The sequence below is a fragment of the Astatotilapia calliptera genome, chromosome 7, assembly GCF_964374335.1.
Source record: "Astatotilapia calliptera chromosome 7, fAstCal68.1, whole genome shotgun sequence".
In the NCBI taxonomy this organism is placed as follows: Eukaryota; Metazoa; Chordata; class Actinopteri; order Cichliformes; family Cichlidae; genus Astatotilapia; species Astatotilapia calliptera.
The window spans coordinates 38,165,036-38,176,610 of record NC_137428.1 but is presented as its reverse complement, the minus strand read 5'-3'; the positions used below and the strand labels follow the sequence as shown (position 1 = coordinate 38,176,610).

At 38.7% G+C, this 11,575-nt stretch overlaps 1 protein-coding gene across 2 annotated transcripts; it reads right to left on the bottom strand.

Moving 5' to 3' along the window:
• Window positions 1-4,060: 4,060 nt before the first annotated feature.
• Window positions 4,061-10,325, bottom strand: tdgf1 (teratocarcinoma-derived growth factor 1). 2 transcript variants are annotated; one of them, XM_026174535.2, is made up of 6 exons: window positions 9,962-10,325; window positions 9,810-9,865; window positions 7,967-8,254; window positions 6,293-6,407; window positions 5,917-6,026; window positions 4,061-4,936 (listed from the first exon to the last, which is right to left on the bottom strand). In XM_026174535.2, exons 1-6 carry the CDS (start codon window positions 9,982-9,984, stop codon window positions 4,827-4,829), a joined length of 702 nt encoding a protein of 233 aa, XP_026030320.2. In that variant the 5' UTR covers window positions 9,985-10,325; the 3' UTR covers window positions 4,061-4,826. The 2 variants fall into 2 exon arrangements, with proteins under 2 accessions (XP_026030320.2, XP_080159757.1); XM_080303631.1 differs by having other exon boundaries at window positions 9,810-10,103.
• Between the last annotated feature and the right edge of the window lie 1,250 nt (window positions 10,326-11,575).

Here is an 11,575-nt window from a genome sequence, read left to right as displayed (position 1 = left end):
GAGTCTCCAGGAGCACAGAAATACAAATGTGTCTGTTAATGCCGTTATCTGCAGTGCTGCTATCAGCAAATAAAGCTGTTGTTTGAGGAACCTGGAGAGATAAGAAGCTCACCACAGTTTCCTCCTCATTACATTTATCTCTCCACTCTCCCTTTTCCAAGTTGTTTACTCAGCTCAGAAACTAGATTATAAAACCTTTTCTGAATCTTGCACATCGGCTTTATGTAACAATACATGAGCATTAAAGCACTAAAGTCACAGGAGAACATGGAAAAGTGGTATAAAGACATTAAGCATTCCTCTTCTCTTTCACATCCCCTTTAATCCCCGCTCTTCCCTCCTGCTGCTCCTCCTCTGTTCAGACCCCCTCGCTCCACTCAGAGCTGCTTAAATCTGGTCCAATCCCTTTAACCTTTTCTCAGAGGGGATCAACAAACAGAACATCAACATTAATTTTCACAGGATCCAGAATGCACATCAGTTTAGACTGAAAGCTCCACCGGAGATCTGCCCAGAGATAGAAACAAAGCTGAATGTCTGAGAAGGTCTTTGCTTGGGAAATCACATTTTCCAGTAGTTTTTTCTTCCTCCAGTTGGAAGACTTACTTTAGACACATTTTTCTTTGGAGTAGTCCAGATAACAAAGGAGAGATTACACTCAGATTACCATGGGATTAAACTATGAAACCTCCTCTGCTTCTTGACAAAAGCCCTGACATCCGTGTTCTTTCTCTCCTCGTTTTCCTTTTAAGTAGCATTTTGTACCCCATCATTTAAACTGGAGGATAAGTAAAAGCAGCTACCTATAGACAGGCTTGCAGTCGAGGAAATAAACTAAGCAGATTTTAAAGTCAGTGGAGTTTTCAAATAATGAAAATAACTAATCTCACAGAGCTTTACATAGTTCGGTTGAGATTTTAACTGGATTACAAACTGAATGTTTGTAATCCCGTGGCAACGATAGGAGGAAAAAACTCCTTTTAAGAGTGAGAAACCTTTAAGAGAAACAGGCTGAGGGAGGACATCTGATGGCCTCGAGTGGCTGTGGTAAAAGGAGAGTGAAAGGAGGAAAGACGAGCAGTGAGAATTAGAAACAATAAACATTGTGCAGGGTGGTGAGGTCAGTCCCTGCAAAACAAGAACCAGAGCCAGAGATATCAGCAAAGATGCACAGGAGAGAGGGAACAGTAACGAACCACATGATCAAGGGGACAAAGTTTACAACATGCAAAAGTTGCAAATGAGCTGCATGAAACATGAAAGAGAAGTGAGCAGAGGCAACGCGTTCTCAGCACAGTTTGACACACAGTTCTCTTTTGTCAGCTTCTCTATGCTCTCATACAGAAGGCCTTAAGAGAGAACAATTGAGGCATACGAAGTCTGCATTAAGAGGCTCGAGGGGCAGTGGCGTCAGACATCTCATGATTATCAACTGAGCAGACATTAAAGAAGGATGTGACAGACGAACGTCGCTTTCATTAAATCCCATGCACCATGGAGACCCCGTGCCTAATTGACACACCCCAGCAGTTTGGCCAAAACAGCATTATTTTATACTATAAAGAGGAGAGGTTCACCTTGAATTGCCCGGGAATCCAGCTCAAACTGTAGCTCTTTAAGTTTTCTCATTTACCAAGCAGTGCCTCAGAAGACCCGAGCCACTGCTTGCAAGATTTATAGACAAGAAGCAGGATTTCAATCTCTGCTCTGACACATTTGAAGCAGTGCAGAGACCTAAGAAATTCTGTTATATGTTCATTTTTCTTTGTTCTTTGTTGTGACTCTGCTTTCTAGGAGACCAGACTATTGATGCTTTTGGATAGGAAAAGCTTCTCTCATTTCTGTATGGGCATATATCTTTTGATTCGCTTTCTTTTTCAGATGACAGACTTTGTAACCAATTTATCTCTGATTTCAGGATTACATCATGATGTCTGACAGGTCTCAGATTTTCAGAGAGCACAGTCCAGGTAAGTGTTAACGCTCACCATTTTTCTTCTTTTTCAGCTAAATCATTGGTTTTATCTGCATCTAGCAGAGGTGTTTCAGGCACATCCCTTTTATTTGTCCCTTGCGGAGATAATCTATGGAGCAGTTGTCACCTGGTGAATTAGGATGGTGATATTGTCATCTGCATAATTATGTTACAGTGTAGTTGTTTACTGTGGCTCAATGAATGCTAGTAAGAAGGGGTGCCCCCTGCCCCCTCGCCCCAAAACACCCACAGAACCCATTAACTCTGGTCTGTCCAACAGAACTATAACTGCAAGATTTAATCAGACCAGGAGAGAAATTTTGCCTGAATCACTTTGTAAAAAAAAATAATTAAATGTTGGATTCTCTTATCACCAATGTTTAAATGCAGCTTTTTTCAGTAAACCTTGTTGATAAAACTCTGCTCCCAAAGCTCAATTTCACACAGTTCTTTCTACTCTTTGTACTGCATGATGTCAGTGAGTGCAGATATCATCTGCTGTGAGCACAGAAGCCCCTCCCTTATTACATTTCTTTAGAAGCAGCCAATCAAAAGAAAGTTGTCTTAAAAATGGCTTGTGGGAGACAAGACATGATTTAAGAAGCTACACCACAGACAGTCTAAGACAGAAATTATTTTAAACCATAAATCTAATGTAGTACAAACCAAGAATATAAAATCACTAATGAAGAAACTAAAAAATGGAGCACATTATGTGAATAGGTCTCCTTTTATCACAGCGGTCACAGCCCTTTGGTGGCAACAAACTTCAGACTGACATTTATCTAAAGCAGGCATTATACTTTCTGCATCCGTGGGTCCGCTCAGATCCCAGTGATGTAATTTTCATCATCAAACAGTTATTGCAAGAATCCACGTAGATGTCCACATGCCGGCTTGTTTTCTGATACTGCACGGACTTAACACTGTAATGCAACAGCTACCCGTGCTCCCCAGGCTGCAGACTTCACATGTCAAAAGAGTGTAACAGGTCTCCAGCTGTCCATGTCCACCAGTTTAATATAGGTTTAAGTAAGCATTTGAGGTTATATTGTATTAAATAGACAATGTTTCATAGTGATATATCAGTAATACATATACATACATGTTTATGTATATATATATATATATATATATATATATATATATACACACACACACACACATTCTCTTTTATGTTTACTCTCCATGAAACAGTTTGTGAATTTAAATTTGGAAATATTCCCACTGTATCCCTGGAATGTTTAAGTAACCAAGAATAAGCCTAAGCTGTCAGTCAGAGAACAATACAAACATGTTTTTTAAAATACTCCTTTAGCACATATTTATCTAGGGGTTACTCCTTATCTAACTGATAACTAAGACCTCCCAGGGTTACAGAGAAAGTTGTTATTACGAGGTAGACATGTTGCTGGTTGCACAAACACGTGATTTTCAAGTTCCCCTTTAACTTGCTGTTGGGATTTGTTTTGGGTAGGTTTACAACACTAAAGCACTAAGCTGAATTCACCAGGGTGCTTCATTGTGCCTCCTGGACGCCACATCACCAGCAGCCCCTTTTCACACAACCTCTAAAGGTCACTTATCTTTTTAAAAAAACAAAAAACAAACAACAGCTATGTGTTGTAATAAGAGTTTGCACAAACAACACAACATTGTTTTTTTTTCCAAGGGAGGACAGTCTTGTTCAATGAGACCTCTTTTTTTTTAATGAAGAGTTTATTTTTATAGCTTCCAAGGCAGACAGATACTGTAATGATTGTTTAACTTTGATATAAATTATTTTTTACTCTGCCTGTTAATTATAGCTGTGATCTGTAGCAGCTGGCAGGGCGACAGACTACAGAACAACAGCTGATGTGTTTGTTTAAGATAAGAGAGCAGCAGATAATCAATCCTAACCTCATCAATAAACTCTGGAGATAACAGGCAGGGAGACAACAGCTCCTTCTGAAAATACCTACAGATAATAGAGTCACAGAGATGGAACGAAAGGAAAAGCTGCAATGCAATCATATTAATTTGGTAAACTGAGTGTTATAGTTTAAATGAAGACAAAGCAATTTTCTCACCATACAGACACCATCAGTGGCACAGTATTGTAACTCTTTAATAAACACAGTGCGTACATGTTTATATTTAAGGACAAAATGTCACACTGGCTGAGTTGGTGTCTTCTGTCTTTTTGCACAAAGTGTAAAAAACAGAAACTCTGTATCATCTTTTACAAAGAGAAAAAAATCTAGTGTTTAGTAAGAGATCCTAAAATTACCAAAGAAAAAATTATATTTTTCATAAAAATCTTATGTACAGCTTCCTTCACATATTTCATTTCTTCTTCAAGACATCTGACACATATATGGGTATAGAAACAAAGAAATAGGGGTACATGGTTTGTCTGAACGAGAAGAAGTTCTGAATGATATATTGAACATTTTAATTGGGAGAATTATGTTGGCTGTATGTTGGGTCTTTTGGGTTGAATCGCGTTAACTTGGGAGTTCAGCAAATCCTTCAAAATGCAAACATTGAAAGAGAAAGGTTAAGTCTACTGAGCTCTTAGTGCTCACACGAGAAGGGGGTATAAATAGATCTGGTTAGGGGACAGGGTGGCCTGTGGATCCCTATAAACCACAGCATCAAAAAAAAAAAAAAAAAAAAAAGAGTCCCCATAAATCAGGACACAGTCCAGTCCAGCTACAGTTCAAAGTGTGTCTCTTCCTTCTGGATGCAAAATGATAGATTTCAGAAAATCTGTTTCTGTTACGGACTCACTTCTGATTTCAAGCTTTCAAAAATATCCTGCTGAGGCTAAGACACAGTTTCACATAAATCCAGGTGTTTCAAGGCATCAGATGAAGAAATACAAAGGAGAAAGCAGGATCAGATAGAAGAAGAAGCAGCCAGTGGGAATCATCCTGACAGCCGATGAACGATACCAGCGCACCTCATCAGAATCATCTGGAAAACAGAAACAGGAAAACTGTCATTTTGAGTAGAATTAAAGTTATGATTTGTTATCATTCTGTGTCTCAAAAGCCTTTTCACTAACTGTTTTATGGCCTTATTTTATGTTCTGTAGTTGGTCATTTTTTTAAGGCCCTGTTTATTGCAGAAAAAACACATTTTCTCTCAAGAGGGCTCATCTTACACACAGCATGGTCACTTTACTTTTCACCCAAACCTGGCTTTGTACTGCACGGTGTCTCCTTTGTTATTTCTTGTGTTAGAAAAAAAGATGAAGAGTGGATTGTACTACTGACGGGCTAAAGAACCAACAAATATATTTTCTGCTTTTAATACTAAAAACATTTTGGGAGGGGGAAAAAAAAGCAGATACTTGCAGAAAAGGCATGAGGCGCTATCAGCAAAAAGAGCTGGAAAACTGCACAATTCTTAGATTAGAAGATTTAGGATGTCTGTATGTTCAGCAATGATAGGCCAATTTATCCAAAGTGTTGGCTTTAGGCTATTTAGAAAGTTGGCTAAGGAATTTTGAAATAATGGAGCTCATGATAAATAAAATAATCACTCAAAAAGCTGCAGCTACTCATACTTCAAAACAAATGTTGGATAAGCTTTATCTTAAAAGTGCTTACACGTTGTCATTGTTTGTGCTGAAGAATGCATTGCCTTGAGTTGTAAATGAGTGGGTGGGGTGAGAGTTTGAATACGACACTTACACTTGAAGGGAATTGTTTTTGTTGCAAGTCTGAAAAAGTGTGAACGACAGTTTTCAAACTGTCTGATGGCCATCAACAGCTCATCCACACAGAAACAAAAATAGCCCTCGCTTACCTGATCATACATCTAAACGACTGAATGAACCACATGGAAATATACAAATACAGTCAAGACACGCGGGCCCTCTAGATTCTGAAAAAAAGCTAAACCTGGTCTGAACTGCAGCAAGTCTCTATTTAGTCCTCATTGGATCTTACCACAGTCTTTATGGAAGACTTTGGCGAAGCAGTGCAGCGTGCCATAACCACAGCGGCAGTAGGAGCAGCCCTTTTGAACCCACTCGCCGTGAGGAATCAAACCACAGGTCCTGCACACAGATGACCGAAATTAAAACCACTCCCAAGCACTTGATTCTTTAAGATATTTAAGATTTTTTAAACCAGTGACATAAGAACCATATTGGTGATAATTTCTGGTCATAAAACAGTCAGAGACATTGAAGACATATTCTCAAAGTCTCAGTTAGATTAGACCAAGTTGGCTCAACCAGTATAGTCAATATTAATTTGCATTTTAGAGTAAGTAGAGCATTATACAGGAGCACACATCTAATATTTTTGTATTCGGGTTTACCTGATTCGTTGGTCATACTCGCAGGTTCTCCCGGTGAAATATGGAGGGCAGGCACAGAAGCTGCCCAAGATGCAGGTTCCTCCATTCTTACAGCAGCTTCGACTCTGTTCAGCACCTCAAAAAACCCAACAAAAACAGATATTTAAATGGGAACCAACAACAAATCCATCCAGGTCATTTACAATCTAACCTGCATCCAATTCCTCCTGTATCTGTAAGTCACTTTGCAGACCACCTCCACGCCAGCTCCTCTGTTTCTGATTTTACCAATATCCTGGCGGTCTGCTGTTATCTCTAACATCTAAGGGCACCCTGCTACTGCTCTTACCACCTTTATGCTTTCCATGTATGAAGGCAGGAATGTGTCCCATCTCAAAACTGTGTTTCTCTGCTACTTCTGTAGCAACTATACAGAAGAATTAACAGTCCTGTAATTAGTAATGGAGGTCTTTATAGAGCTGATCATCTCTTACATGAGCTTTTCAGAAATATTGATCATTTTAAGTGAGAAAGGAACAACAAAAGCAACAAAAGTGTGATTAAATGAGTGCTTGCAATTATAAGTGTGAATATAGTCTTAATCTAAAGTATCTTATAGAATGATTATTTTAACGTTTCTGCCAGCAAATATGTTGAAGTAAGCAACTCTACATAACTGTACAAGAGCTGGGCACATTGGGGATCTATACTATTTTCTTCAATATTTTGTAAGAATTAGATACAGAATATGGAGCTTGTGTCTGCAGAGCCATTAGGGATATGCCTTTTTCATATGAACACCAAACCTTATGTATGCATTTCATATTTGTCCAGGTAAATCTGTCTATATGACCTGTAAGCTCCATTACAGGTATTCAGTCCAGTATCATTAATTATACTCAATATATAAAACTTTCTTGTGTCTTCGTTTTTCTGATTGTCTTTCATGGAGTTTTCATTTAACAGATGAACTTAGACTTTCTGATTTTAAATTTTGTAAGATTTATTTTTAGTATAGTAAGACTTATTTTGTGTTTTAATTTGTTGTTCAGGGTGCCACTGCTGTGCCCTCAGACCTCAGGTCAAGCATTTCTTTTTTTACTGTATCGGTATCTGTGAGATAAACCAGAGTCTCCAGCTGGCAGCACATTCCTGTGATCCTCTGCTTCACATCAGCAAACACAGAGAGTCTGAACAAACCTCCGAAAATGGCAGAAAAACACTAGAAGTGAACCAACAACGGCCCACACAACCACGCCTTTTAATTAAGGGGTTTGTTTTAGTATCTATTTGGATGGGTAACAATGAAAATTCATTTGAATTCATTTTATTTTAAAAGCTCTCACTTAAATCAGAAGAGAGAATATACTGTTTTTATTTTAAACAATTGGCCCTTTGATCAAAGACTTTATTTAATCTGAATAGATGATGTTGCCCATTACCAGTTTTGTTTTCACAGTTTTTCATATGATGTTTTATTTGAAGGTATATGACAGCATAAGACAACAAAACTTTCTGAGCAACTGGAAATATATCTTAAATGCATTACAAAAAAGAAATCCTGGGGAAAATTACGGAACAGCATCAGGTAAACTGTTTTAGGTAAACTGCTGAATTCTTTCCTTCATTGGTTTTTGGGGTTCGTCTCCCCCTTCTGTCTACATCTGTGTGTGCATTACCGAAGTGTGAACTTACTGCTGGTCAGGCCGATGAAGGGCAGTACGGCGCTAGCGTCACGGTGTTTACGGTCCCCGTTGTTTGGTGACCTCACCTGGGTAAACTGACCCAGGAAATCCTGGGAGGTCTGTAAGGATTTCGCCAAAGAAGAAGAAGAGGAGGAAGCAGAGCTTGAAGGAGGAGAGGAAATGGAGGAGGAAAGAGATGAAGTTACTGGAAGTGAAGGAGAAGAGGTAACAGAGGAGGAAGGAAGAGCGGGCATTATAGGGAAGGTGCCTTGAGTACTGCATTTGTCTCCTTTGCAACCTGCAAAAGAGAAACGCAACAAATTTTAAATGTCACACAGAGCAAAGGCAAATGTGAGCCAAAGAAACTGACCCATAAAATAAAATCAAAGGAGATTGTGGGGTATTGGTCTGACTGAAGTCCCACTAACATCAACATAACGTTACAAACTGAAGTGAAAACAAGCATCAACCCTCCTGACAAGCAGACCAGAAGGTTCTGCAGCAAAGAAGTTCACTACAACCAGGCTTCTTTGTGTTAGCTGACTCAACAAAACCTAAAACCCCATTCAGAGATAAAGGGTACCACGACAGTGATTATCAACTTTCTCTTTTAAACTGGGCTCTCCGCTTTGGGTACATTCAAATAAAGAGGAATTTTACACATCATGCAGTTCTTCTGTATAAAATGATCCCCACGAGTGCAATCTACTCCAATTAAAAAAAATGCTATTATAGAAAACACAACAGTAAAACTCAACACTGTTGCCAATAAAACAGATTCCCGCTGCAGAAAACTGTTAAAGTGATGATTTCGTGCACAGGGCAGTAAAATACACGCTTTCATTTGAGTTCAACATTTTAATGCTGATTGTGCTCTAAGAGCTACTGTTTACATGAAACATTAAAAGTCACTGTGGGTGTTCTGTGCTCTAGCAGCTACAACCCCAGCCGATTAAAATCAATTATAACAACATTCAAACATGCTGTTCAAATACTGCCACTGTTCACTGACAACACAATACACAGTTTGAGCTGCTTTATGAAGTGGTACAACTTGTGATGTTAGTAAGGCATGGTTTAACAAGCTGCACAAATAAAACCCTCCCCCCAAACATTTTTGATCACCAGGAGCTCATATTTGTATCACATGAATTAATATTCTGAATCATGTGGCCATATAGGAACTGATGACAAATTAATGGAAGAAAACAGTTAAATAAATGTCTGAGTAAAGCGCTACAGCTCTGCATTCCAAGTCTCTGCAGTCTACTGACATTAGGAAACACCATTCTTCTCAATTTTCTAATTTGGTGATCTGATGGTGGTGGTGTTGGTTTACACAATCAGTCCAAAAATCTATTTGGAGGGCTATTCCAGGTAAACTGCTGAATTCTTTCCTTCATTGGTTTTTGGGGTTCGTCTCCCCCTTCTGTCTACATCTGTGTGTGCATTCCACAGGGCTATTCCACTCTATTCCATTTTTTTCTCTTATATTCTATTCTAGACTCAGCAATCAGTATAGGCAGTTTAAGGGAGAAGGGACCTGTGGTGGTGACCAATTATATCTTACACCAACTTAAAAGAAAAAAAAAGTTTTTTGTTGGCCCTAAATCATAAATGGAACTCGGCCCAGAGTCCCAGAGACCGGAACTAGACAAGTGACTCCAAAGCACGGCAACAACATGACCCCTACTGCATCATATCCACCAGATTCCCGCACTGCAGGGGTCAGAATTTAGCAACAGTTTGTAATTGTGGAATTTTCCAATTAATTGTCACATTTTTGTTCTTATTAGAAACAAAAAACAGACAAACAAGCACAGATGACCGTATGTTGAGTGTGATGATCAGACCTGAAGCAGACACAGCAGCAGCAGACTGGACACACATGAAGGCGCAGAGCACAAACCTGGAAACAGATACATTTGGTTTAAAACAAGTATTTAAAAAAACAAAACAAAACAAAAAAACAGAGCTATTTTCACAGAGAGTCATTTGGACTTACTTGAGCATCTCCTTCCAATTCATTTTAGCGAAGTGGTGAAAAAAAAATTTAAATAGTAAAAACTCCAAACCACCTTCTTGATTTCTTGGCCGTTCTTCAACTCACAGTGGAGGAAAAAGTACAATAAAACCGCGAATAGCCGAAGGTCGAAAAAAATTCCCTGAAGTTTACGTTTGTAGCTCCAGAAGTCAGAGAAAAGTATCCATAGACATAAAACCAACTCAGACGCTGAGAACCTGAGCAGGTGCTACTCCAAAATATATTTTAAAAACTCCGCTTTAAAAACTTCATAAAAGCGAAAACGCCGTATAAGAATCTAGTGAATCCTCCTCCGGCCTGAGTCTCCCCCTCGCAGTTTTGTGTCTCTAAAACTTATCTTCTGTCCAGGTGATTCTCCTGCAAGGGGGGAGGGGCTCCGGAAGCCACGCCCCCTCACGGCCGTCTGGGTGGAGGTGAAGGTGGAATCAACAATACTGGGAACTGGCTGAAAGCTGTTCTGGTGGCCCAGAAAAATAACGTGTTTCCTAATTTAGTTATCAGGTAATTGGTTTTGTTTGCTGAGCTTTGGATGGAAGAAGAAGAATTAGATGGCTCTTACCCACGTATGTCAAGAAAAGTACAGCAATTCACTCAAAGCTACTTCATGTGGAAATGGGTTTTGTAAAATGCTTCACATGCTGCACAAAGAAAGAAAATTTTGGAGAGCCAGAATCTCTCATCTGTTCTACACTGGGTATAAAATGAGCCCAGTGGTTTTTATACTGGTGGTGATTTTAAAAAAAATGAAAAGAATACTGGAAAAAGAAAGGTTAAATTACCACAAACATAAAATTTATCTCCTAAAAAAAGAAATCTGCAGAGTAGCAAGCTCCTGTAATTGTTCAAATAAAACCTCACCTTATATTTGAACAAAAGGAACGTTTATGGCTAAAATAATATGAGAGGAAGTAACTAAATGAAAACTTTTTGAAGTTTTTCAGGTGTTGCTGAAAATGTTTTTGTTTTTTTTAATTGACTTTATTTGGATGGTCACCAGGACATAAAGACAGGTGCACATAAAGATTCTTCAGTTTAACTTGATAAAAACATAACATATAGATAAAAGCCTTTTAGTTTAGGGGTAAATGTCTAAGAGAATATTACTAGGGTGACTTAATAACTGATTTTAAAGGTTTAAAATTTATTTAAAGTGGAAAAAATATTAGTATATAATGATTTTTCAGCGGTTTTTGGGAAGCTGACATTGAGGCATTAAAGAATTAAAAGATCAAAGTACTTTTAACCATCTGTGGTTCAGTAGATTCAATTCTTTGCTCATATAAAACCTCACAGGCCTTCTTTCTTTCTTTGTTTCCTCCACCTCTCTCGCTGACATCCCCCACTCTCTCACCCTGTAAATATGCATATTAACCTCACCTTCACATGTTAATGACCCTGCTCCTGAAAGGAAATCCACCTAAACTGAAACTTTCCTCAGTGCACAACAAGAACACACACACACACACACACACACACACACACACACACACACACACACACACACACACACACACACACACACACACACACACACACTTCTGTATCACACTTTCTTAAGCAGAAAGAAACATATAG

What these genes read in the sequence shown, in the direction of transcription:
- tdgf1 (XM_080303631.1), bottom strand. Translation starts at nt 9,951, where the DNA reads ATGACTCTCTGTGAAAATAGCTCTGTTTTTTTGTTTTGTTTTGTTTTT. An exon ending in TGCTGCTGTGTCTGCTTCAG is followed by an intron (nt 8,255 to 9,809) that starts GTCTGATCATCA and finishes TCTCTTTTGCAG; the next exon opens with GTTGCAAAGGAGACAAATGC. An exon ending in AGTCTTCCATAAAGACTGTG is followed by an intron (nt 4,937 to 5,916) that starts GTAAGATCCAAT and finishes TCTGTTTTCCAG; the next exon opens with ATGATTCTGATGAGGTGCGC.